Source organism: Lepidochelys kempii, chromosome 3 (assembly GCF_965140265.1).
Source record: "Lepidochelys kempii isolate rLepKem1 chromosome 3, rLepKem1.hap2, whole genome shotgun sequence".
Classification (NCBI taxonomy): Eukaryota; Metazoa; Chordata; order Testudines; family Cheloniidae; genus Lepidochelys; species Lepidochelys kempii.
This window is the reverse complement of record NC_133258.1, coordinates 157,048,517-157,074,595: the sequence shown is the minus strand read 5'-3', so window position 1 is coordinate 157,074,595 and position 26,079 is coordinate 157,048,517. Positions and strand designations below refer to the sequence as shown.

The 26,079-nt window shown below is 43.8% G+C and overlaps 1 protein-coding gene across 7 annotated transcripts in view; it reads left to right on the top strand.

Annotated features, from left to right (window-relative positions):
• The window catches only part of COQ8A (coenzyme Q8A), a 124,540-nt gene that overhangs the window by 17,549 nt on the left and 80,912 nt on the right, over positions 1-26,079 (top strand). For 4 of the 7 annotated variants that reach the window (XM_073338683.1, XM_073338682.1, XM_073338677.1 and 1 more), the window contains exons 2-5: positions 7,927-8,121; positions 11,526-11,558; positions 12,198-12,608; positions 13,876-13,942. In XM_073338683.1, coding sequence (XP_073194784.1) covers positions 7,945-8,121; positions 11,526-11,558; positions 12,198-12,608; positions 13,876-13,942 — 688 coding nt within the window. In that variant the 5' untranslated portion in view covers positions 7,927-7,944. Of the gene's footprint in view, positions 1-598; positions 666-7,926; positions 8,122-9,280; positions 9,449-11,525; positions 11,559-12,197; positions 12,609-13,875; positions 13,943-26,079 lie in introns of those variants that run through there. The other 3 variants (XM_073338675.1, XM_073338681.1, XM_073338678.1) reach the window with 3 other exon arrangements.

Here is a 26,079-nt window from a genome sequence, read left to right as displayed (position 1 = left end):
GATAAACCTGGAATTATGAAGTAAAATTAATGGCACCAAAGTGTCTGCCCAGCCCAGGAAAGGCATTCTTGTGCACCAAGATGCAGCATTTCAGAAAGCAGAACACTTCTTAAATATCTCCATCCAAGGGCATATAGACTTCTGATCCTATTGAAGTGTGTGTATATATACTGGGGGCTGTATTACAGCACTCTGCTGATTCAAAATACTGTTACCTTAAAATAATGAAAACCATGGAAGGAGGAATTTTACTGTCTGAATTTGACTGTGTGGGTATCTGGTAGAACCACATAGGGGTCAGAAGTTGAGCAATTGATTCTTTTTTTTTTTAAACTGTAGAGGTGGCTGGTATAAATGCAAGAATCTAAGTTGTATCTGATAATGACTCTTGTTCAGTGGTTATACAGCTGGACTTTGATCCCATGCCTCACCATACACTCAGAGTGCCTTGTTATAACTGCACACTTCTTGTGTGGTACTTGCAACATTATAATGATGGTTTAAAGCAACAACTCCTCTGAAGAAAAAGTTAAAATACATTTTGGCTCCCTGCATGTTCTTAATAGCATGCCATGTTCTGCTTTATTCCTTGATTTAGCTTGCAAGGTTTCAGCTGGGTTTGAAATTCAGTGAAGAGGCAGGAGAGCAGATTACTCACTGGTGTGGTATGTAGCTTAAAAACAAAAAACCCTACCATGTTCACCTTGTTATGTCCTAGAGTGACTTGATTCCAGCCTCATCAACAGCATTCCCCCATATTAAGAGCTGTGGGACTTTTTCCAGGTATGCACTGAGCTATAAAAGGTTAACTAACCCAAACACTGTGGCTCTGACTATACTAGGAAAATAACCCATGGTTGATGTCTGTCAGCCAGCCACAGACCCTATTCTAGCCAGGCTAACAAACCATCTGCCTGCTAGCATAAAAATGGGACTTGTTTGTCAATACCTTGGATGCAAAGTGTACTAGTCTCTGCCTGCCTGTCCTGACAATGGTATAGGCAGGGTACAATGTGGTTAAAATCGTTTCTGAAAATTTGAGGCAGAAGCCACTCCTTAAGAAAGTTGTATGTTGAGAGTTTGCTAGCAGTCTTTTTAGTAGTGTAGGTGGAGTCCTAGTGGAACAGAGTCCTTGTAGAACAAAGCCTGCTTGCTGCAGTGGGTGTTCACAAAAGTTTGGCTCCTCTGCTCAATAACTGCCAAACCCTCTTCAACTCAGTGTGGCAGCTTGATGTGCTTCCTCTCCTCCCCCCTCCCCCCCCATTTTCAGTTTAACAACTTCGGTCTGTTCTCTTTCTGGGTCCCTCACTTGCTCTCATTAAAATAAATCATCTTTGTGTTTCTTTTCTTCCTAATTACCTGTTCCTTTTTTTATGATTGTTCTCTTCCATGTTTTCCTCTCCTTGCCCTGATAGTCTCATTGACTTCTGCTTTCCACATCCCTTCCAGACAATGAGTTTTATGTGCTCTCCTGAGCATTGAGCTTGAGTTTTTTTAAGAGGGGAAAAACCTGTCCTCCTGGGGAACATAATTCTGATGAAAAAAAATGTTAATGTTCTTTGCTTATAACTTCTGCCTGATAGTGGTAGGTGCTTCATTTCGTACCTTATCTAAGCTTTAAAGGGTCATTCATTGCTACAGAGCTGTTTTCCTTTGCCCCGCTGCACTTACTTTGATACTGACCAACATGTGGCAAGCAAGGGATGGGGAATTTAATGGGAGGAAGTTTACAGTAACAGTTGTATCAAAATGCATGATGGTGTTGTCTGTTTGAGACCCACTTCTGTCAGCCTTCATTCTTTGGTGGCCTCCTTAGTACTGATGTTAACAAAAGCATACCAGGAATACTCTGTATTCCCTGTATACAGTTAAGCAAGCAAACTTATTTCCAATTTAGCCATGTGTGAAAAGCCCTTTTCCTTCATATGCTCTACTTCTTGATGTTTGTAATTGGATTTAATATAGGAGATTTGGAGCCCTCTTTCAAATCTTGCTTCATAGCGGACTCTGGGACTATTTAGTGTGGTGGCTTCTGATCTGATACCCTAAAAACATTGCACAGGAAAATGTAACAATGATTATTTTAAACACTTTTGTTTGTTGTTTTTTGTTTTTGTTCCTCCCCACCGCTTTACAAAGGTGAGCTCACCATGTCTGTTTAGCTGAATGAAGGAGTACCAGATTTTATGCCTTGCTTCCAGTAAATTGTCCTTTTGCAGCTCAGGACAGGGGCAATCACTGAGGCCTTTGAATTTTCAAATGGCAGACAGTGCACATAGGGGTGGAAAGGTTAAATTTATTGTAGGCATAAGTGGATGTAATCCCACAGAAATCAGTTGTGGTTTGTCAGCAGCAAATTTGGCCCAGTATCTGTTTTCCAGCTAAAACTAAGAAAGGGGAACTGGTCATATTTGCTCATTGATATATTTAGCTGTGGAGGATGAGAGTACATTGAGCAATATGATTTCCATTTGTGACTTTAACTTCTCTATTAATTTGAAAATTAATAAGTCTTCCAAAATAAAGGGTCTTATCAGCCACATCGTTTTATGGTATTGTAACAGAACCATTTCATGCACTCTTCTTCCTCTCAAATATGAGATTAAACCCTAACTGTTTCATAATGGTGAATTTGTATACTTAGCATTATTGTCCAAATTGAAATACTATAGTGGCTACTTCCCCCCCTAAGTCTGATTTGCAGGGATAATGCTGCAGATACTTTAAGTTAAGACCTAGCAAAAACTTCCGGTGGTTAAGGATGAAAAAACCCTTCTGTTGGTAAACCTCTTTCCTTACCTAACAAGACAGTTTTTAAGTTTAAAAATACATAAAGCTTTGTTGCATTAATATTAAGAGGCTGACTTTAAACTCTTCAAAGCAGAGAGATTCAGAAGTCAAGGTTTTATTTGGTCTCTTTTTTTAACCATTCTGAAGCCTATAGACACATCATACAAAGTGACCCCTCCAAAAAATGGCATGCATAGCCTTAATTCTAATTCTCAGATATTGGTTTAATTGTGATACAAGTACAGAGTCAGCACCTATGCTTCTGGCTGTGTGACTTATGCTGTAGTTAGAGCATGGCCCACATAATTTATAATATTTCTTTATTACTTTGGACTAGAGATAGCTACCCTTTGTCTTGGGCATTGATTATTCTGCTGTGTTAAACAAATACTCCTGTAACTTGAGTTACAGGAACAGTTAGGTTTCCCTGGAATTCAGCTCTCTTAGTGTAACGAATCACATGCCACTTCTATGTGATTGATAAATGGAGCTTGCTTACAAGAAAGTTCTTTGCATTTGCTCAGAAAATATCTGGATTCAGTCATTCATGTCTTGCAATAGGGCGTAATACCATATGTACTGTTGTCTGAGTTTATAGCACTTGAATGTATTAGCCGTTTATAATCATTGTTCATATATATGTGTTGACAGAACACACTCTAAAAATGAAAATGTGCCTTTGCAGTTATCAAGGAAACAGTTTAAATACACAGTGACTCTCGCAGTGCCCAGTGGAGTCTACAGCCAGAAGTGTTAAGGACATTGTCTGGAGGCCAATATAGAGAATTCTCCTCCAACTGGGGATCGAGCCTTAGAAGGCATCCTGTGCCCAAGTGAATGTTCTCTATCAGAGTGGGTCTGTGAGCCAGCACTGGATAGGAGACATTTCAGAGTCCTGAAAACTTGAGGAGGACCATGTGTACAGGGAAGTTGCTGGAGACGAAAGTGCAATAAACTAAAAACGCTGTTTTGCCTGTAGCTGCGAACCTGCTCAGCACAACACACAGAGAGTAGTGAGTGTCCTGTTTACGTTGCACTCATGGCTCTTCCAATATGAGGAACAATTATGCTCAGAAGAAATCACTTTTGGTTTATTTATTTGTATTACTGTAGTGCCTAGGAGCCCTAGTCATAGGGCAGGACCCTGTTGTGATAGGTGCTATAGGAAAGAGTTGCACTAATTGGGTTTATTATTCTAAACTAACACATCTCTAGCAGTCACCCAGCAAATCACTTTAATATGCTGAAATTACACTATCTGTTTGTTACAAACATAAGGCAGTCTGCCTTTCAAATGGACACATGGTCCAGCATTCATTTGCTAATACTCTAGGAGGATTTTGAAATCAATGTCTTTTACATTCAGAATGCCCTAAGATGTATATCACAATTAGCTGAGCCTGAAAAATCCACTAGCTCAGGGTGATCCATCCCATAAAAACACCCATACTGAGTCTGACCAAAGGTCCATCTAGCCCAGTATCCTGTCTTCTGACAGTGGGCAATGCCAGGTGCCCCAGAGGGAATGAACAGAACAGGTTAGTCTTGGCCTTCACAACATCCTCTGGCAAGGAGTTCCACAGCTTGACTGTGTTGTATGAAAAAAGACTTCCTTTTGTTTGTTTTAAACCTGCAGCCTATTAATTTCATTTGGAGACTCCCTAATTCTTGTGTTATGAGAAGGAGTAAATAACATTTCCTTATTTACTTTCTTCACACCTGTCATGATTTTAAAGACCTCTATCATATCCCCCCATAGTCATCTGTTTTCCAAGCTGAAAAGTCTTATTAATCTCTCCTCATACAGAAGCCTTTCCATACCCCTAATCATTTTTGTTGCCCTTTTCTGAACCTTTTCCAATTCCAATACATCTTTTTTGAGACGTGGCGACCATATCTGCATCCAGTATTCAAGATGTAGGAGTGCTTTGGACTTATATAGAGGCAATATGATATTTTCTGTCTTATCTATCCCTTTCTTAATGATTCACAACCTTCTGTTTGCTTTTTTGACTGCTGCTGCACATTGAGTGGATGTTTTCAGAGAACTATCCACAAGGACTCCAAGATCTTTCTTGAGTGGTAACAGCTAATTTAAACCCCATAATTTTATATGTATAGTTGGGATTATGTTTTCCAATGTGCATGACTTTGCATTTATCAACACTAAATTTCATCTTCCATTTTGTTGTCCAGTCACCTAGTTTTGTGAGATCCTTTTGTAGCTCTTTGCAGTCTGTTTGGGACTTAACTATCTATCATCTGCAGATTTTGCTACCGCATTGTTTACCCCTTTTTCCAGATCCAGTTATGAATATGTTGAATAGGACTGGTCCCAGTACAGGCCCCTGGGGAAAACCACTATTTACCGCTGTCCATTCTGAAAACTGTCCATTTATTCCTACACTTTGTTTCCTATCATTTAGCAATTACCAATCCATGAGAGGACCTTCCCTTTTATCCCATGAGAGTTTACTTTGCTTAAGAGCCTTTGGTGAGGGACTTGTTAAAGGCTTCTGAACATCTAAGTACACTGTATCCACTGGATTCCCCTTGTTCACATGCTTGTTGACCCCCTCAAAGAATTTTATTAGATTAATGAGGCGTGATTTCCCTTTACTAAAAACATGTTGACTCTTCCCCAACAAATTATGTTCATGTATGTGTCTGACAATTTTGTTCTTTACTATAGGTTCAACCAGTTTGCCTGGTACTGAAGTCCGACTTACTGGCCTGTAATTGCCGGGATCACCTCTGGAGCCCTTTTTAAAAATTGGTGTCACATTAGCTATTCTCCAGTCATTTGATACGGAAGCTGATTTAAGTGATAGGTTACAAATTACAGTTAGTAGTTCTACATATTCACATTTGAGTTCCTTTAGAACTCTTGGGTGAATACCATCTGGTCCTATTACTGTTTAGTTTGTCATTTTGTTCCAAAACCACCTCTAATGACACCTCAATCTGGGACAGTTCCTCAGATTTGTCAGCTAAAAAGAAGTGAGTGGAAACGTTGTCCATGTGAGCATGGTTGAAGGGCCTGCTGGCCCCTACTGAGGAAGGGGGAGGAAAATGGCAGAATGGTTAAGTGCCAATAGTTTTTTTTCAGAAAGCAGGAAAGAGGCAGCAGTGCTGCTCCTAGCCTGGGTGGGGAGAGAAAGGAAACAGAGCACTACAACCATACTTCTCATTTTAGAAAAGGGATCAGCGGAATGGCCCACATGGAAAGTTGGAGTTGGGAGGCTGGGTGGTACTTTCATGTCCAGGAGGTGGTGCAGCAACAAAGCTCTGAAAAGAGGTAGGGACTCCTAGAACTCACTTGTTGCGGATGGTTGGAGGGGGACAGCTGAGAACAAGTCTATCGTTGTGTGTCTGTGAGAGCCGAGAATTGACCCACTGGGGTGCAGGTGTTGCAACGGGGGCTAGCAATACTATTTTTGGAGGGACAGAATTAGCTGACTAGAGTACTGTGTTAGGGTTTACCTATTGGTGGGGGAGTGAAGATGTGGCCATGTAAATTAATTGGGTGAGGTGTGTGTGCAGGTGAGAAAGCATGGCAGTTACAGGTACTCTTCAGTCAGACTAGCTTAGTCCTTGGGGAGGTAGATATTAAGGAAATATTTCAAACCTTGATAATCAGGTGTCAAACACATACACTGATGCTTATTTCAGAGTAGCAGCTGTGTTAGTCTCGAAGGTGCCACGAGTACTCCTTTTCGTTTTACTGATGCTTGTGTGTGCATAGAGTAGGAAGGGAAGTGGGACTATATGCCTAAGGTTATTGGCTTTACCTAACTCTGCCTTCCCTAGAACAGTTCTGTATTAATCTGAAGGTATGCAAGTTCTGAAATAGTGTCCTTTGTGTACATTTGTAGGAACAAGGCTTCTTTCTGGCTGGCTTTCAGGTTGGCCAATTAGCTATTGGATCTCTAAGCAGAGATCCCTAAGCAGAGCAGTTGCCCAAAGGGGGTGGAGGGCAATTTACTCCTGAGGGAATTACGTGCCAAAAATTAAAAATTATGTGCACAATATTTTAAAATTCTGCAAATTTTATTTGTCAATAAATGTGGCTCCAGCATAACAGTGGGGAGCACAGGCCACTGGCTGCATTGAGGTAGGAGATCACCCTGAAGCCCCCACCTCCTCCAGTACAGAGACTTGGCAGTGAGGCTGCACCTGACACAGTGCAAGGGCTGGGCCTGCCCCTCTGCTCCAGGTATACCAAGCGGGCAGGCTCAGCCCAGCAGGATCCATGTGTGGAGGGGCTCAGTTTGGGGGGATCCAGGTGTGGGGTGAGAGGTTTCTGGGTGCGGGCAGCTCAGTGGGAGATCTGCATGCAAAGGGGATGTGCAGGTGCATGGGGTCTCTGCAGAGGTTCCAGGTGAAGGTGGTTGGGGCTCAGCGGGGGGTGTGTGTGTGTGTCTGGGTGCTGGGGGAATGGGGCTTGATGGGGTGTGGGTCTGGATGTGGGGCTTGTCAGAGGGGTCCAGGTGTAGAGAGATGGGGCTTGTCAGGGTGAGGGTTTGATGGGCCTGCTTACTGGGGAGCCCCAGCTGCTGCTGAGGGGACACCACATGCTGGGGCTCCTGCTTCCCCCCCATGATTCCCCTATATCCTCTTCTTCTCCATCCTCCCCCCTCACTCCCACATTTCCCTCCCCCTGCCTTATTCCACTCACTTCCTTCACCACTGCCTCTTCCCCTCACCCCCCCTTACCCAACCCCACCGCAGGCACTCACTGTTGCACAGAAAACAGGAAGGCTCCCAGCACACAGAAGGGTAGCACAACTGGCGCTAGGAACCAGGAGGCGGCGTCCAGCTGCAGTGTCAGTGGAGCCCAGATGCAGCCTCCTTCAGCTGGGAAGCTCTGTGCTTGCAGAAATGGGGGGTGGCACATAACTGCGTGTGCCCCCCATGCCTTTTCATCAACCCTCCCCCCCCTCAGCTTACTTGCCATTTTCTGCAGGGAAGCACAGGAATTCTGCAGAGGGTGGGAGGGGTGTTTTCTGCAGGTGCAGAGTCCCCCCAGGAATATCAACTGGAACATGACGTTGACTCTCATGAGCAGTTTGATAAGTAGTTGAAGATTTTCTCTTACTGTTGCTATATTCCATGATTCTCTGTTGTGTTTTTCAGCGCTGAAAGGGGTCAGTCATGGCAGGTGATGCCATCATGCTGATCAGAGGCTTGGCTAAGCTCGGTAAGGCCATTATAGAAACCCAGGTAGGACAGCTGCGGCAAGCAGTTGTTGGTGGCGATGCAGTTATCGTTGCAAGGACCTTTCAGACCACTGTTGAAGAGCAATTCAGTGCTGCCATGGGAAAGATGCAGGTAAGGAAGACTTTGTGTGTGTGCGTGCATGTGCCATTTCCCAGGAGTAAGGCATCTTTCTCACATAGGTTGTATGTTACTTGTCTGTGAAAGGGGTCATCTGTGTCTAAGAGGTAATGGGTGGCTCTCTGCACATAGTGCTCTTGAGGGCATTCTGCACCAAAAGAAAAAATTCTGCTCACAATATTTTAAAATTTTGCAAATTTTATTTGTCAAATAAATGTGGAGGCTCCAGCATGGTACTAGGGAGCACAGGCCACTGTGCAGCTCCCCCCTGAGACACAGACTCAGTGGTGAGGCTGCACCAAACCCTGACACAGTACAAGGATTGGGCCTACCCCAGAGCCCTGCCCCTCTGTGTGGGCAGGCAGGCTCAGCAAAGCAGGATCCAAGTGTGGACTAGCTTAGTGTGGGGGGGATCTAGGTGTGGGTTGAGGGATCTGTGTGGGGCAGTCTGGGTGCAGGCAGCTCAGTGGGAGATTTGGGGTGTGTGTGGGGGAATCTTGGATGCACAGGTGCTTGTTGCGGGGTGGGGTTCTGGGTGCAATGGTAATGGGATTCTGCAGGGGAGTCCAGGTGAAGGTGGTTGGGGCTCAGCAGGAAGGTCTGGGTGGGGTGGGAGGGATAAAGCTTGGCACGGCGGTCTGTGTGTGGAGGGCTCAGTGATGGGGTTCAGATGCTTGGGGAGTGGGCCTCAGTGGGATGGGGATCCAAATGCAGCTGGTTGGGGCTTGGTGGGGCTTGGGTACGGGAGGCTTGTCAGAGTGGTCTAGGTGCAGGAAGAGTGGGTCTTATGGGTTGATTTGATTTTGGGGGGAGGGTGAGGCTCAGCAGGAGGGTCTGGATGTACATGGGGTTGGGCAGTTGCAGGAGTAGCTCCCTGTACAGGGATCCCTCCCCCTGCAGCCAGGGGAGAAATCTGTAGGTGGGTTTGATTCTGCCCCGGATGCTGTGCAGGGGATGAGGAAGTCCCATCCTCCCTAGCCCAGCCACGACTAGCAGCTGAGCCCAGTGCATGGAGGAGCCACCAGCTGGTCTTCCCTTGTCCCGACTCCTGCCCCACAGTGATTTACCTCTCTGATGGCTGCCCTGGTCACCCAAAACATACTGCCGTAGAGGGTTGCATGACCGCTTCTGTGATTTTTCCCTTTGCTTCCCCGTCAGTCATTTTTCTGCCGGGAAGCAAAGAAAGGGGACATAAATTCTGCACAGAATTCCCCTAGGAGTAACATAGGGTCCTCCCAGCTACTGCAGGATGCTGAGACATAGACAAGGTCTGCTGGTATTCTGAGGCATGGATTGTTAACGCTACACCATGAAAATTCAGGTGATAGCTTGTAGAATATTGAAAAAAATTATCTTAAATCAATATTGTCAAAACTGATTTTACAGTTTGGGTGGGGGATCTTTTTTCTTTTTAAAACCCTCATTCTTCAGTATTCTTGAAATACAGCATCTTTGAGTGACTCGCCCACAACCAGACCAGAGTCTTGGGTTACCTGTCTTTCAGTTGGGTGAATGGAATGGGCAGACATCTTCCTGTTTCTGTGCACAGGTGAAGGGATTGACATATGGATGAGTTATGCACTGTGAAGTCCTTTGAGAGCAATGCAAGGTACTGAGATTCAAGCACAAAAAGTCAGCATGGTGTGTTCCAAGTGCGAAGGCATACCTGGGAGGCCTACTGTTCATGGCTGCTTTTTTGTTTTTTCCCAGGAGAGAGTTGTGAGGTGAGGCTGAGGATTTAAGGTTTAGAGGACTCTTGAGACTGTGGTAGGAAAACACAAAGCAAATGGGAGATCATGTTCTCCATGAAGATAAATATCCAGTAGGAATTTTTTGTTCCGTCAGATAACTTATTTGTATTGTGGTAATGCCTGGGAATTCCGATTATGGACTGAAAGCTTTCTTGTCAAGAGTTAAGGTCTGGCTAAGATTGGAAAGGGAAAAGCTCAGCAACTTAGATATTTACAAACTTTGGTTGCCAATGGTTACCCCTCTCATTTGGCTGTGAGAATGGACTTGTATAAGGTGAATTTTCTTTCTACCTTTAGCACTTAGCCAGTTCTTGTTTCCTCTGTGGAATTCTGCTGCTTTGCAACTTGTCTGCCATACCCCATGGCAGGTAGTATTTTCTGAAGAACTCAGGGCCAGATCTTTAAGTGTTCAGTGCCCACAATTGGGCTGGAATTTCAAAGGTGCCATTTTCCCATATGGGAGCCTAAATAAAGGCCAGATTTTCAAAAGTGTTCAGGAGCTCTTATTGTGATCCTTATGGCCAGACTTACATAAGTGCTCCAGGGTGCTGACATCTCTTGAAAATCTGGTGCTTAGTGCCCTGGGAGGACATGAGTCTTTAAATCAAAACTTGCATGTCTTTCTAAAATGTGTGTTATAGCTGAAACACAAGTTATGGGCTTGATGCTGTAATTACTGGATGAGATTCTATGGCCTGCATTACACAGGACACCTGAGTACATGATCATTCATAATAATGGTCCCTTTTGGCCTTAAAATCCATGAATCTGTCATTTTTGGTTGAAGTTGGCCATGATTTTGGTGACCTGCAGAGGCCCCTAAGTGTATCTGGTTGTTGGTGCTTGTGGCAATAACTTTTTGGCAGCCATTACCTTAATCTTAGTTTTCCTTTTGTCATCCCAGGTTTGCAATATTTATTTTAAAACTTTTCTTCAATCTCTCTGGACCCAGGGCCTAATAGGGTAGTACTTTGTGTTCTGATCAGCTTTGGCAGGAGAGAATTAGGGAGAGCTCTGCTCAAACCATGGCAAATTTCTATAGCATTTCTTTATGCACCTCTCTGCAAAAGTGGAAGATCGTATTTATAGACTTGAAATACAGCTCGCTGTCTGAATCATTGTATTAGTAGCTGCAGCCAAAACAAGAATATAAGAATGGGTCGGCAGTCTGGGGCTTGTCTGAAGAAGAGAATGTATATTACTAGATGGAAAAAAGAACCTTCTGCAGTAAATGAAACTCTCTCCATTCCTTGCAGCCCTTGCCAAATACTGACTATTTAAGACTTAAGTACGAAGAGAAGAAATTTGCTCACTTCACACCCTGGTGGGAGGTGGGTTGCTGCTGCTGCACTGATTAAACCTGCAGAGATATTCCTCCCCCTCCCCCGTCAATGTTGGTGCTGGAAATTGCATGAGACCTGCCTGCATAACAGGAAGGGCTATGTCCTGCATTTCTTCCTCAGATAATTAGCATTTGGGTAAGAGCCTAGAATATGCTGCTGTCTGCCTGACTGTATAATGATTAAAACATTGATTTGGTTGCAGTTCTCAGCAGCACCAACAGGGTCTATTGGCAGGTAACTGGAGTCCCAAGGGCACTAGACAGTTCATTAACTCTCTGTTTCTTGCTTTGATGCTGCCAATCAGTTTGCGGTATTCGCAGATACCTGGAATAGCAAGGTAGGTATCACAAGGCAGGACCCAAGTGTGTTGGCAGAACTAGGTTGGAAAAGTTTGCCTGGCAACACCTCACATTGAGCTTAGCTGTGAGGTCACACCCTTGCTTTAAGCACAAAGTAATCATGCTCTCAATGAAATGTACAAATACTATAATAACTTGCTGGCTGGTTAAAGAAATACTATTTTCTGTTGTTCGTGGAATCAGCCACTTGGGGCTAAGCTAAATTGCTCTATGATTAGACATTCAATTAGCACTTCTGAAAGAGTTTAAGGTGTAAAAATACCTAAACTATGAATAATGGGGAAGAGTGCAAGAAGGATAAAAACTGAAGTCTTGAGTGATGTGTGAGGGAGTACCAGGGGAGGGATGATAGCAGATCATTTCTGTCATCAGGTCTATAGAACCCATCGCTGTAGTAGCTAAGTACTGTGTTCCGTATAAATGGTCTCCAGAATTCTTGTACCTTCCCAAGTACCCAGACTGTGTGTATGATGTGGGATTGACTGGATATACCTAGGAGTACCTCCCCTTGAAATCAGTACAACCTAGTTACACTCACAGGTGAGAGGATCTTTGTTTGGTGTCCTGCGGGTTTTTTTAAATTTCTGGTTTCTGACGTATTCCTATGTTACTTGCAGGATCTGGGTAAACAGCAAGAAAACTTAACTGATCTCGGTGAGGATTTTGGGAGTGATTACAATTTCTCGGGGCCAGAGTCGTCAAATGCTACAAAGGACTTCTCATTTCCACGCCAGCCCCACAAAGGTAGTGGTACAGAGGGTCCAGCTTACAGCTACGCCACAAATGAACCTTTTAGAAATTTCAGCGAGATTGGAGATGCAAGCCCAGGGCAGATTCCCTTCTCTGCCAAAGTGAATGCAAAGCTATTTGGAGGCTTTAGGGACCCTGGAAATCCTTTTGCTGCTACTTTTGGGCAAAACAGGGCTTTTCACCAGGACCATTCCTCTGTCAGTGGGCTAACAGCTGAAGATATTGATAAAGCCAGGCAGGCCAAAACTGATCCAGAACAGAAACCTCACAAGCAAATGGTATGTGTTTTTATTAATGATTTCCAGTCCTCTGCTTTAGCCACACAATCGTCCTTTCTCACCCTCTCCTACTGCTTCTCCTCCTTTGAATTTGGCTTATTGCTACGTGGGTGGGAAGGGGGATGGTATCTGTTTTGTTTTTAATTTCAGTCTATGCAATGTTGTTCTGTCACACACACACACACTCCCCCCCTTCCCCCATTCATCTTCTGTCAGAGGATGGTTAAAATGTGTATGTGAAATTAGAATTGTTCTCTACTAACAGCTGCTCACCTGTCACATGTGTGCCACTGAATGCTTAGGATAGTTAAGGGTCTATATTTACTCTTAGTTTGCAGACTGAGACATGGAGCAGGTGCAGACAGCTGTAGGCTTTGGCAGTGCAAGGAATGTCCTTTGAAAGAATCCATCCTGGTCTGGAAGGGACTGTACTGGCTAGATGGCAATCTCAGTAGAGGTGTGAAAGATTGAGTGGGCAGTATATGCTGAAAACCTCTGAACTGAGAGTGTGATCCCTCCAGGTCAGGCTTGCCCATAGGATAGCATATGGGAAGCTTGCACTTCTACCCCAGAGTATAAACCTACCTAGGAGTGGCATAATCTTGCAAATGCTTACCGGGTCACCATGCTGTCATGTGAAAGAGGGAGGAGAGAATATAGTGGAATGAGAGAGCACACAGCAAAGAGATTTGCCATCATTGGTGTGGCTCTCTCCTTCTCCAAACCCACTTCAGATGTTTCCAGGGTTTGCAGTTCATTTAACCCCCTGGGCTGCTTTTAGTAAACCCGCTTGCGCTTGTACTACACTTGTAACTAGAGGAGTAGTCTATAGTGCTGTGAACATGGTAACTTTCAGGAGCACTAATTTCACTAATGCAAGGTGTGTTGGTTTTATGGACCCTACTATATCACGTAGGTCAAAGGGCTGCCTTGTTAGCTATAGACATGGGCTACTTAGACATGAACACAAACCCTTTTATCCCTCTTGCTTCCCTCTCCGTGGCTCCCCCAGTATTTGTCACTGGAGATGTTTAATGTTTGCTTCAGTTTGCATGATACATTGTGTTCACTTGGAAAAACATGAGCTTCTAGAGGCTATAGGGACCAGTGCCCTAGAAATACCTAGAGTGGAATTTGTGGGATGCTGATTTCTAGCATGGTGAAGGTTTTCAGGCATCAAATAAGTTATGTTCTTATTTTCTTTGGTAGCATCAACCTCTCCTAGCTGAGTTTCACTGTGGATTTTTTTTTTCTCCCAATCATGCAGCTCAGTGAACGGGCCCGAGAGCGGAAGGTGCCAGTCACACGGCTTGGGAGACTCGCTAACTTTGGAGGTGAGGGGTGTGTGTGTGTGTGAGAGAGAATGGAGGTGAGGGCCTGGCACTTGTGCATGTATTTTTTATATTAGTCAATGGCCATAAGGGTGCTGACGGTGAGGCATCAGGGAAGAGCTGAGTGCTGCAGTAATGAACACTAACCACTTCTGTTCTAGTTAAGGACTCATTTGGGTGTGCCTTACTACAAATGGGTGGTTTGGATCAACGCTAAGCTCATGCTGCTTTATTATGGTTACAGATCTCCTCCACTGATCTGAGTGGAGTTGGAGCAGGGATGAATCTGACCCACGTGCAGTGGGACGCGTTGCAGAGGCCAAACCCCCAAAGTTGTTATGTGCATGTTCTCAGACCTGGCTCTGTCACTTTGTTCTCTCCTGTATTCTCTGGCTACCATGCAGCAGTCTGCCTCTAGTGGAAACACATGCTAGTCTTAGAAGTTCTGTGTGGAGGATTTGGTAGGGTGCTGCTACTCTTCTTGGTAATACTCTGTTGCTTCACCTTTCTGTTTTTTGTTTAGTTACCTGTTAGCCAATAAAAATGCCTCTGCTCCTGCAGACTTGCATCCATTTTTTTTTTTTGAGGGAGAATCCTTCCTCTGGTTACTTCAACAATATGAAGTACTCTACAGTAGCGTGCCTTAGTTTGAACTGATCCATACTGTTCACTTGACTGGTGGCCAGATGTTATGAAATGTATTATTCTGGTGGAGGGTGGGGAATTTATCTGCAGAACAGACATGGACAATGTATTTATCTCATTAGTAAAGAACTTTCTAATTGGAAGATATGAAGGGCCTGATCCTACAAGCTTTCTTTGTGAAGAATTCTCACTGAAATCAGTGGGATTTCTGTGCATGAATTGCTTGCAGGATTGGGCTCATACTGAAAGAATTGATGCTTTTTAAGATAGACCTCTTTATAGAAGAAATAGCTGGCACTTGCATAACACATTGCAGCTGAGGATTTCAAAGGGCATAACAAATGTTCATAAAACTACACAGTATCTCTGTGAGATAAGGGAAGTATTACACCCAGATTATAAATGGGAAAACGCTCATGGAAGTGCATGACTCCCAGTCCCCTATTCTATAATCATTAAACTTGGAGCCTTTTTTTCCTTTTGCTTAGATGTGATCATATTGTTTACAGGTAAATGCAGCATAATTACATTGTGAGTTTTCTCTCAAGTAGTGATTTTTAGAGCCTGTCCTCACATCTATCAGGACTTCACAAAATCTGCTTGAAACGCACAATCTAGACATCCCCAAATGTTTAATACCGTGAGGTGGTCTGCCCAATACTTTTCAGACCTGCCAGTGCACAGGAGCAGTTCCTTAGCCTACTTATATTGGAGAGTGTGCGTAATATGCTTGCTGGAAAGAGCTGGAAAGGAACAGTTCCTTGCAGTGTAGCTTTGCTTAGGATAAGCAACACTTAAATTGCAGAATGCGGGGAGAAGACTCCTACCACCTTCAGAGAATCTGAACTCTGCATTTCAGTGCAGGGTTTCTTACCCACCTCATTCTGCTCTGCCGCATAAAGAGGACAATGCATCACGATCCACTTCTTGGAATAACAGCATCTCTTTAAAAACAATTTTTTTTTTTGAAGCTCTGAGAGCATACAAGCCTCCTCAGATTTGAAGCACGGACATGGGTGCTTCTTGCACCCTAACCCATGTTTTGAGGAAAGCATGTTGCATTACTGCTGTCTGTTCATTTTCCATGTAATCAGATTTATCTTAGCTGCCTGCTGACAGCTGCTTGATGTGAAATGGCAACTGTCCATGCTGTCTGTCTCTGGACTTTCAGTACTGTAGGCATACAGCTCTAGTTCTTTGCATCCAAGACTGTGTGTCGTGAGGAATGGCTGACTCCTGCTTCAAGCTGGAAAGTTACCCTGAGAGGGTGGGGAGGAGAGAAGTGAAACTTCTTTAATAATAACAATAATAAAAAAAAAGAGTGGGGGTGGGGAATACATTGTTTACAGCCAGGGCCATTTGGAAAACATTCTTCTCCATACATCACTCTCCTTTCTGAGGTGCTTGAAATTGAGGTCAAGAACAGCTGGGCTGTTGCTTTCAGCCTGTTCTTGGTTCCTGGTTTGCTTTTTTTGGATCTTGGTGAAGGAACAGAGGGGGTTTTGTTCAGTTTCCCCAGGTTCATGCCTTCTTCCTTGATAGTGTCAGGAACTGATGAGCCTTTTCTGCAACAGTAGGGAGAAGTATGATCTTGTCTGTGATCTTGTTAGCCTCTAATAGGTGTCAAGCCTCAGGTGGGTTGATTCAGTACCAAAGCCTCTCCTTTTGGTGGCTGGGTGGGATGGCTAATGTTTGAAAGGGTCTTTCTCCTCTGAAGTAGTGAAGCAGAATCAGGGGAATGATGGATCATCTGGAGTAAGAGGGAAAGCTCTTTAATTAAAGGACCTGGGTATTGGCTGGCTTGAGAGATATAACTGTAACTTCAGAATACTTCAGGCAAGTGTGAGGTCTGTTATGTGTGGAGACGTGGCTCCGTTTACAGTTAAAAGCAGCTTCTGTACATTATTTACTCTAAGTTTAGAACTGTTTTTGGCCTGCACATGTACTTAATAATAACAGTATACTGTAAATCCATGTCTGGTAACTCCAGACAATGGTTTTACTTGGCTTGCTTTAATCTGATGAGGTGAGTGCCCTCTTCTAATTAAAACTTAATACTACATTTTAAAACTCTGGTGCAGTGTACACCGCACCATGTGAGATTCCTTGAGCTGCTCCGCAGCAGTAATCACAGTAACTTCAAAGCTCAGGGTCTGGTTATTGGAGGTGCTGAATGCTTACAGTTTCCATTGAAACTGTTGTGAGCTGAAGAATCTCTTCACTTTGAAATTGTCCCTCAGTTGCTTAAGAGAATTGGTACAGCATGTGGCTCTGGGTATGGGAGCTGTGGCAGGAGTAAATAACAAATAGAGAGCTTATTAACTGGCTAGAGCCAGGCATGTTTCTCAGATCTGTGTATGCTCCTATTTAATATCTGTGCAGTAACACAGGTCTTAAGTAAGGGGCAGCTGCCAGTAAGACAGCAAAACAGTCACTGCTGATCCAGGGTAAAATCAGTAGGGAAAACTGTTCACCTACTAATGTCTGTTACGAATATAGGCTTTTAAAAAAAAGATGTAGGTAAAGACTTGTTAGTTGTCCTGATTAGTTTTCTTCAAGAAGTTTTCTTCAAGAAGACATGACCAGCTTAGGGCATAATCCGCTGTTCACTTTTGCCTTGCTTGTAAATGCCACGTCAGCTCCAAACTGTAGATGGCCTCCTGCAGGAATTGTAGTATTCACAGAGCAGAATCAGGCAGAAGTGGCAAGCCAGGTCAGCCTGTCTGCTGTTCAGAGAATTAAGTGTGACTCACTAAACCAGGGGTACTCAATAGGCAGACAGCAGGCCAAATCTGGACTGCCAGAAGCTTTTGAATGGACTGTGGAGTCTTTTTATTTACTTATGATCATTGTTGTTTTCATATTATTTTCTCTGGAGTCTGGACCTTGACTATATCTTGACCAAGAAATTTGGACCTTGACAAAAAATAATTGTTGACCCCTTCACTAAACCATCACCAATAGCTGAGGTCATCAAAGGAGGCCCACAGTAGCTGCTCCCATCTCCTTGCACATGCCCCTGTCTCTCTGGAGATTCTGAATGGCTATTACTAGCCTTTGAGGAGAGGGCAGCAAAGGTCTTACATGGCGTTCATCACTAGTACTGGATACCCCACAAGTCTTCTGGATGTCATCTCCTGTCTCACAGGAGTGTTGTGAGAAGTATTACTCCTGTTTTTATATGCAAGGAGCTAAGGCACTGGGCACATTAAGTGATTTGTGCAAAGTCGCAGAGGAAGTCTGTGACTGAGAAGGAAATAGAACTCTGCTGAGAGTCCTAGACCAGTGCCCCATCCAGTAGACTAGCTTTCCTCTCAAAGAAGGCAGAGTAAGCATAAGGCAAAATAAATGCCCCACGTCAGAGCTCAGACTAGTAGATCTGCTGAAGAGTTCCTGTAGCTACATGGTGTTGTCTCCCCTCTACATTTCCTTTCAGCTTGCACTCTCAATAGAAGATGTGCTAGAGACAGGAAGACTGCACCTGGGGTGATCTAAAGAGAGGTACCAGTTACACTGCTAGCGGTTGGGAACTGCTGCAGAAAGGAGTCTGAGCTATGCTGCAGAACAGAGGCAGGGCAGAAGAGACAAAATGTTGAACAGTGAAGGGGAAGCCCGAGGGTGACTATACCTCAGAGATTAAATAACACCACATCTACTTTGTTCTTATATTCCTTAGACTGTTGAGTGATCAAGATTGTGTGAGAACAAGAGTGCAGTGATCTGGCAAAAACACTTGGCATTGGGATATGATCCTTTTCTGTTCCATCAGCTGCCTGTTACAATACTTAGCGGTGGTAGTGGCTTTGCTATCCCTGTATAGAAGGATCATTGCTATTGTCCATTGGAGTCTAACCTGAATTCTAAAAGCAAGGAAACTATCAGTGAGTTCTGAGTTGTTTGTTCTCCCTGAACTTTGAGAGGTGTCTGTACATGGCAATGATCTCATTTGAAGATGCATATGGGATGGGGAAGAAATTTTTAGAGAGTATATTTTTTTAATAGGTGGGATAGGTTTCTTCTAGAGAGATGATTATGGATTAAAAAGATGTGGAGTCTACAGAGTGGCATTTGTCCTTTCTCTAACTTTCTTGAGGAGGGACAGTAGCAGTTTAGTTCTCATTTTATTATGAGATGGGAAACTTCTGATTTATTAGGGAAGGATTGGTGGGGAGGTGAAAACCTAGGTTAGATTTCAACTCTCCCTAGAGCAGTGATTCTCAGCCTATTTACCATTACGCAGCTCTCTACATAAAATGTAGGCCACATCCACACTATATACTACTTGTATATACAGGCTGCAGCTGTGTGCTGATTGGGCCGCGGGTTGAGAACCTGTGCCCTAGAGTATACTGAACTGAGTACCGTTGGAACTGCCACTTTTCTTTTGTCTCTTCCACAATAAACCAGACAGGTGCCTTTCTTTTCCCCCTTGTGAATTTTTGAACAAGTTGGACATATTCTGGAGAACATACTGATCTTCTAGCTGTCTTATTGGAGCCCTTGTGCCGAAATGGGAACGCTTGAGGTTTCCGTAACAGAGGGTGTTAAGTACGTGGTCTGTTGCTGTGAGCTTGCCTGGAATCACAGCCTTTCTGGGAGAAGAGGTGTAGACTGCCTTAAAGTTTGAGGATTCTTCCCTGCAGTGTGTGCATAGAATGCTATGAACTAATTGGAATTTAATGCTGACTATATAAGTAAATTCCTTCATTGAACTTCGATCTCTCCTCGCATGCATTATACATATATTGGTTCTGCTGAGCTTAGTGTGTAATTGAGGGTATTAAATGCTAGAAATGTCCAGTGGAGTCATTCTAGCTGTAATTAGTTTCTGAGCAACTTGCCCCAAAGTACAGGCGCAACCATAATATATGGGGTCTGTTCTTTTTATTGTAATACAAATATTTCCAGGACTGATGATTACTTTGTTTACATTTTTGGGGGGTGAATTTAGTGCTCAGGAAGCTAGTAGGAATCAATGCCAGTGGCTAGATTCGTGCTGTGCAAAGCTGTCTCACGCAGATGGTCAATCTGTCCTGCATTGCAGCACACTGTATAATGCTTGCAGTGTACAACATGACCATACCCAGAGCACATGCTACTAGAGGGGAAAATACCTTTCACTTTCAGAGCTTGGCAAGCTGTGCATAGTGGTAGCAAACTGTTAAGCATCCATCAACTTTGTTTTGTCAGTTGCTCAGTGAGTGCATTCGTTTTGAACAGACCTGCTTTCAGGATGGCTCATGTTTTGATTTCAGTTTGTAGCATAATGGGAACTAGCAGACACCTGGCAATTGTTTAAAACAATACACTGGTGGAAAAGAAAGCTGTAGGCTGTAGCCCTGAAATTACCCATATGCCTGGGTAAAACCATAGATGACAGTTACACTTTATATTTTTCAGAGTGGTAGTTGTGTTAGTCTGTATCAGCAAAAACAACAAGGAGTCCTTGTGGCACCTTAGAGACTAACAAATTTATTTGGGCATAAGCTTTCATGGGCTAGAACCCACGTCAGCAGATGTCTGGAGCGGAAAATACAGGCGCAGGTACAAATACATGAAAAGATGTGAATTGCCTTACCAAGTGTGAGGTTAGTCTTACCAGACCATTCAATTGACAGCAGGATACCAAGGGTGGAAAAATAATTTTTGAAGTGGTAATGAGTGTCTGAAATGGGTCACTCTCATTACCACTTCAAAAATTATTTTTCCTCCCTTGGTATCCTGCTGTCAATTGAATTGTCTTGTTAGACTAACCTCACACTTGGTAAGTTTTAGAGTAGCAGCTGTTAGTCTGTATCCCTAAAAAGAAAAGGAGTACTTGTGGCACCTTAGAGAACAACAAATTTATTGGAGCATAAGCTTTTGTGAGCTACAGCTCACTTCATCGGATGCATGCAGTGGAAAATACAGTGGGGAGATTTTATATACACAGAGAACATGAAACAATGGGTGTTACCATACAGACTGTAACAAGAGTGATCAGGAAAGGTGAGCTATTACCAGCAGGAGAGCGCGGTAGAGGGAGAAACCTTTTGTAGTGATAATCAAGGTGGGCCATTTCCAGCACTTTACAAGAACAGTGGGAGGGGAAATAAACAAGGGGAAATAGTTTTACTTTGTGTAATGACACATCCACTCCCAGTCTTTATTCAAGCCTAAGTTAATTGTGCCCAGTTTGCAAATTAATTCCAATTCAGCAGTCTCTCGTTGGAGTCTGTTTTTGAAGTTTTTTTGTTGAAGAATTGCCACTTTTAGGTCTGTAATCAAGTGACCAAAGAGATTGAAGTGTTCTCCGACTGATTTTTGAATGTTATAATTCTTGACATCTGATTTATGTCCATTCTTTTACGTAGACTGTCCAGTTTGGCCAGTGTACATGGCAGAGAGGCATTGCTGGCACATGATGGCATATATAACATTGGTAGATGCGCAGGTGAACGAGCCTCTGATGGTGTGGCTGATGTGATTAGCCCCTATGATGGTGTCCCCTGAATAGATACATGGGCACAGTTGGCAATGGGCTTTGTTTCAAGGATAGGTTCCTGGGTTAGTGTTTTTGTTGTGTGGTGTGTGGCTGCTGGTGAGTATTTGCTTCAGGTTGGGAGGTTGTCTGTAAGCAAGGACTGGCCCGTCTCCCAAGATCTGTGAGAGTGATGTGTCATGCTTCAGGATAGGTTGTAGATCCTTGATTTGATGGAGAGGTTTTAGTTGGGGGCTGAAGGTGATGGCTAGTTGCATTCTGTTATTTTCTTTGTTGGGCCTTTCCTGTAGTTGGTAACTTCTGGGTACTCTTCTGGCTCTGTCAATCTGTTTCTTCACTTCAGCAGGTGGGTAATGTAGTTGTAAGAATGCTTGATAGAGATCTTGTAGGTATTTGTCTCTGTCTGAGGGGTTGGAGCAAATGTGGTTGTATTGTAGAGCTTGGCTGTAGACAATGGATCGTGTGGTGTGGTCTGGATGAAAGCTGGAGGCATGTAAGTAAGTATAGCTGTCAGTGGGTTTCCGGTATAGGGTGGTGTTTATGTGACCATCGCTTATTAGCACCGTAGTGTCCAGGAAGTGGATCTCTTGTATAGACTGGTCCAGGCTGAGGTTGATGGTGGGATGTAAATTGTTGAAATCATGGTGGAATTCCGCCAGGGCTTCTTTTCCATGGGTCCAGATGATGATATCAATGTAGTGCAAGTAGAGTAGGCGCATTAGGAGACAAGAGCTGAGGAAGCGTTGTTCTAAGTCAGCCATAAAAATGTTGGCATACTGTGGGGCCATGCGGGTACCCATAGCAGTGCCGCTGATTTGAAGGTATACATTGTCCCCAAATGTGAAATAGTTATGGGTGAGGACAAAGTCACAAAGTTCAGCCAGCAGATTTGCCGTGACATTATCGGGGATACTGTTCCTGAAGGCTTGTAGTCCATCTTTGTGTGGAATGTTGGTGTAGAGGGCTTCTACATCCATAGTGGCTAGGATGGTGTTTTCAGGAAGATCACTGATGGATTGTAGTTTCCTCAGGAAGTCAGTGGTGTCACGAAGATAGCTGGGAGCACTGGTAGCGTAGGACCTGAGGAGGGAGTCTACATAGCCAGACAATCCTGCTGTCAGGATGCCAATGCCTGAGATGATGGTGCGTCCAGGATTTCCAGGTTTATGGATCTTGGGTAGTAGATAGAATACCCCTGGTCGGAGTTCTAGGGGTGTGTCTGCAGATTTGTTGTGCTTTTTCAGGGAGTTTCTTGAGCAGATGGTATAGTTCCTTTTGGTAACCCTCAGTGGGATCAGAGGGTAATGGCTTGTAGAAAGTGGTGTTGGAGAGCTGCCTAGCAGCCTCTTGTTCATATTCTGACCTAGTCATGATGACGACAGCACCTCCTTTGTCAGCCTTTTTTATTATGATGTCAGAGTTGTTTCTGAGGCTGTGGATGGCATTGTGTTCTGCACGGCTGAGGTTATGGGGCAAGTGATGTTGCTTTTCCACAATTTCAGCCTGTGCACGTCGGCGGAAGCACTCTGTCACTCCATTCTGTTGTTTCGACCTTTAGGAGGAGTCCACCCAGAATCCTTCTTTTTGTAGTGTTGGTAGGAAAATCTCTGTGGGTTAGTATGTTCAGAGGCGTGTTGGAAATATTCCTTGAGTTGGAGACGTCAAAAATAGGATTCTAGGTCACCACAGAACTGTATCATGTTCGTGGGGGTGGAGGGGCAGAAGGAGAGGCCCCGAGATAGGACAGATTCTTCTGCTGGGCTAAGAGTATAATTGGATAGATTAACAGTATTGCTGGGTGGGTTAAGGGAACCGCTCTTGTGGCCCCTTTTGGCATGTAGTAGTTTAGTATCATTTTTCTTTTGTAGAGAAGCAAAGTGTGTGTTGTAAATGGCTTGTCTAGTTTTTGTAAAGTCCAGCCACAAGGAAGCCTGTGTGGAAGGTTGGTTTTTTATGAGCGTATCCAGTTTTGAGAGCTCATTCTTAATCTTTCCCTGTTTGCTGTAGAGGAAATAGCTCACCTTTCCTGATGACTCTTGTTAATCTGTATGGTAAGACCCATTGTTTCATGTTCTCTGTGTATATAAAATCTCCCCACTGTATTTTTCATTGTATGCATCCGATGAAGTGAGCTGTGCTCATGTAAGCCTATGCTCTAATAAATTTGTTAGTCTCTAAGGTGCCACAAGGACTCCTCGTTTGTTTTTTACTTCATATTTTGACACCAGTGGACTGTCTCCCACTCCCCCCCCCCCCCGAGGTGCTGAGCAGCTTCAGCTCCTGTTGACTTCAGTGGGAGCTCTGGATGCTCAGCACCTCTGAAAATAAGCCCAGGAATGTATGGATTTTGTTATAGAAGGCTGCCAACTATTCAGAGGTAAACAGGTAGTGTAGGTCTAAAACCACAGCCTTTGGGGTGGGTGGGTATGTAGAAGAAGTTTGGAAAAGCAAATATTAATAGATTTTCTTGAAATTAGTGTCTTGTTAGGTCTAATCAATCAATCCCATGCAGTATTTGTAGGCTTGGCAAGATTCAGTATTTTTTCCTAATTGTGACTGTTATTAAAAAATAAAAATTTTATCTTATTTACAGTTGCTGGAAATTAAGTAGGGTGTAAGATTGGGGTTTAGGGCAGTGTTGATAGCGGGGTACAGGCAGCTCCTAGTGGCTCCCTGTATGGCCAAGGGGCCCAAGACACCTGGGGTGCAAGGTGTTGGGGAGGCTGTGGTCTGGGCATGGCAAAGCAGAGACCCCCAGCCAGGAAGCAAGGAGGAGGGTGGGAGCCATCCCTGGGTACTGCTGAACAGTTCCTGCTGAGGGATGGCTCCCACACTCCTGGCTGCTGAGTGAGTGAGCAGGGCCTTCATGGTGGAGCTGCAGAGGCTCTCTGTAGTTGGGTGGTGACATCAGATCCCTGCAGGCACAAGGGGTAGGAAAAGGTGGGGAAGGGCAGCCTGCGCTCTTGGCATGGTAGAGCAGAATCCTAGGGCCATGAGAAGGAGGAGGAGGACTTAGCCATTCAGCACCAAGGTGGCCTCCTCTGTGGTGGGCGCTTTATCCTCACAGTCCTGGCTGCGGGGTCTCTGTTCTGCTGGGCCAGGACAGTAGCCATGCGCCTGCAGGGATCCATTGTCACTGGCCCTGCAGAAGCTCTGTGAGCCCATTGCAGTCCAACTATCACATGAATGAGGGAGTGGGTCCATGATAGCAAGGACTCTGCATTGCAGCAAGGCCAGTGACACCTGATCCCTTCAGGGGCAAGGAGGGGAGGCTGCACTCCCACCAACTGTTATTGATCAATATCTTTTTGTCGATTTGTCTGTCAGCTGATCTTTACCCACATCTATCTGTTTATATCAAATCCTGCCAAGCCCAAATATTTGCAATATTTGCTTGGTCATGTTCCCCATAACCCTTGTTGTGAGCTAAGAACTACCCTAAAGAGCCCGTAAACAAGGAATGCTGAATGAGTTTAGTGAAAAAGGAAATGTAGTGTTTTAAAAATAAAGCTCAAACTAGTCCCTAGTGTAATTCTGTTGTAGTCAATGGAGTTGCACACCAGTGATGAATTAGGCCTGTGCTCTTAAATTTTTAATTTTGCAACTTTCCAGTAAATAACACAGGAAGGGGAATAGAGAGAGACATAAAACTGTGAAAACTCAAGATTTAAAAAAAATGGTGTAAGCCTCAAGGACCAGTGAAAGGCACCAGGTCTTGAGGAGCGGACTGCCTGATATGCTTTTCATGGGAATAAGAGTCTTCAAGTTATTTAAAATATTTTTACTAGGTTGTTGCTTGGCTTGTTTGCTTTCTTGATGAATGGAGTGGGTTTGCAGTACAGTCAGTTACTGACTTTGCGGACTTTGTTGCTGTATAGCAACAATCAAAGCAGCAGGATCCCACTCACCCTAGGGGCACTTTCTTCCCTCCCCCACTGTGTTTAGACCAGTTTTGTATATTGTCTTATTCCCTGTTACATTTCCAAATAGTTCATTTTATCAGCAGACCTGCTGTGGGGTTTTTGCACTGAATTTCAGTATAATGCTCATAGGACAATAACTCAGTCAGGCTCAGACCACCACAGTAATGCTTTTATAGCCTTTAAGTCTTTAGGGGCTGGAGTATGAAAGAACAGCTAAGGCTTAAGCTTGCCTAAGCCTATGTTTTTTGTTTTTTTCCTTCTCCTGTTTTGAGCAGTTGTTGGCTGACACTTGTTAGTTGTTTTCTGCTAGAAAATCCCACAGAATTTTCCAATTTAAGAAGAGCTACCTTTAATAAACTCCTTTTTAAATCCCTGGTTTCAGAGTAACAGCCATGTTAGTCTGTATTTGCAAAAAGAAAAGGAGTACTTGTGGCACCTTAGAGACTAAATTGGTTAATCTCTAAGGTGCCACAAGTACTCCTTTTCTTTTTTTTAATCCCTTGCTCTATACAGTGTAAATCCTTGCAGCCTTTTTGCAGGGTGAATTGTTGTGTTGTACTTTTTAAAATTTGGCTTAGAAACTCTTTAGGGTGTGGGGTGAAGAGCACTAGGCCAGATTCTGATCTCAGTTGTACTATCGTAAAGCAAAAAATACTTCTCAGTATGCTAGAATTGCTCCTGATTAACACTGGTAACTGAGATAGAATCTGGTCCCTAGTCTTTCATTTGAGTGGGATACTGTAAAGACAAGTTAGAGCCAAACTAGTTCAGAATTGCAGTAACAATAAAACAGAGCTCTTAATGGGAGTGTTACCAACAGATCTGGTGCTGAATGAGCTATATCTTGGAGCTTGACATCAGCACTCCTTCACAACCTAGAAAATTGCCTTTTGGTAAGGACTCTTTGCTCTCTTTAAATCTTCCTGTCTGATTCTTTTTGCTTGGTACTGTTCTGTAATATAGTGCTTGCTATTTTAGGTGTATCACCTAGAGAAGGAGGAATTTTTCAAGGAAAGGTTTTATAATCAGAAAATGCTGATTCATTAAGAAAGTTTCTCAGGTCCATGTTGGGAAGGAGGCCATAGCCGATA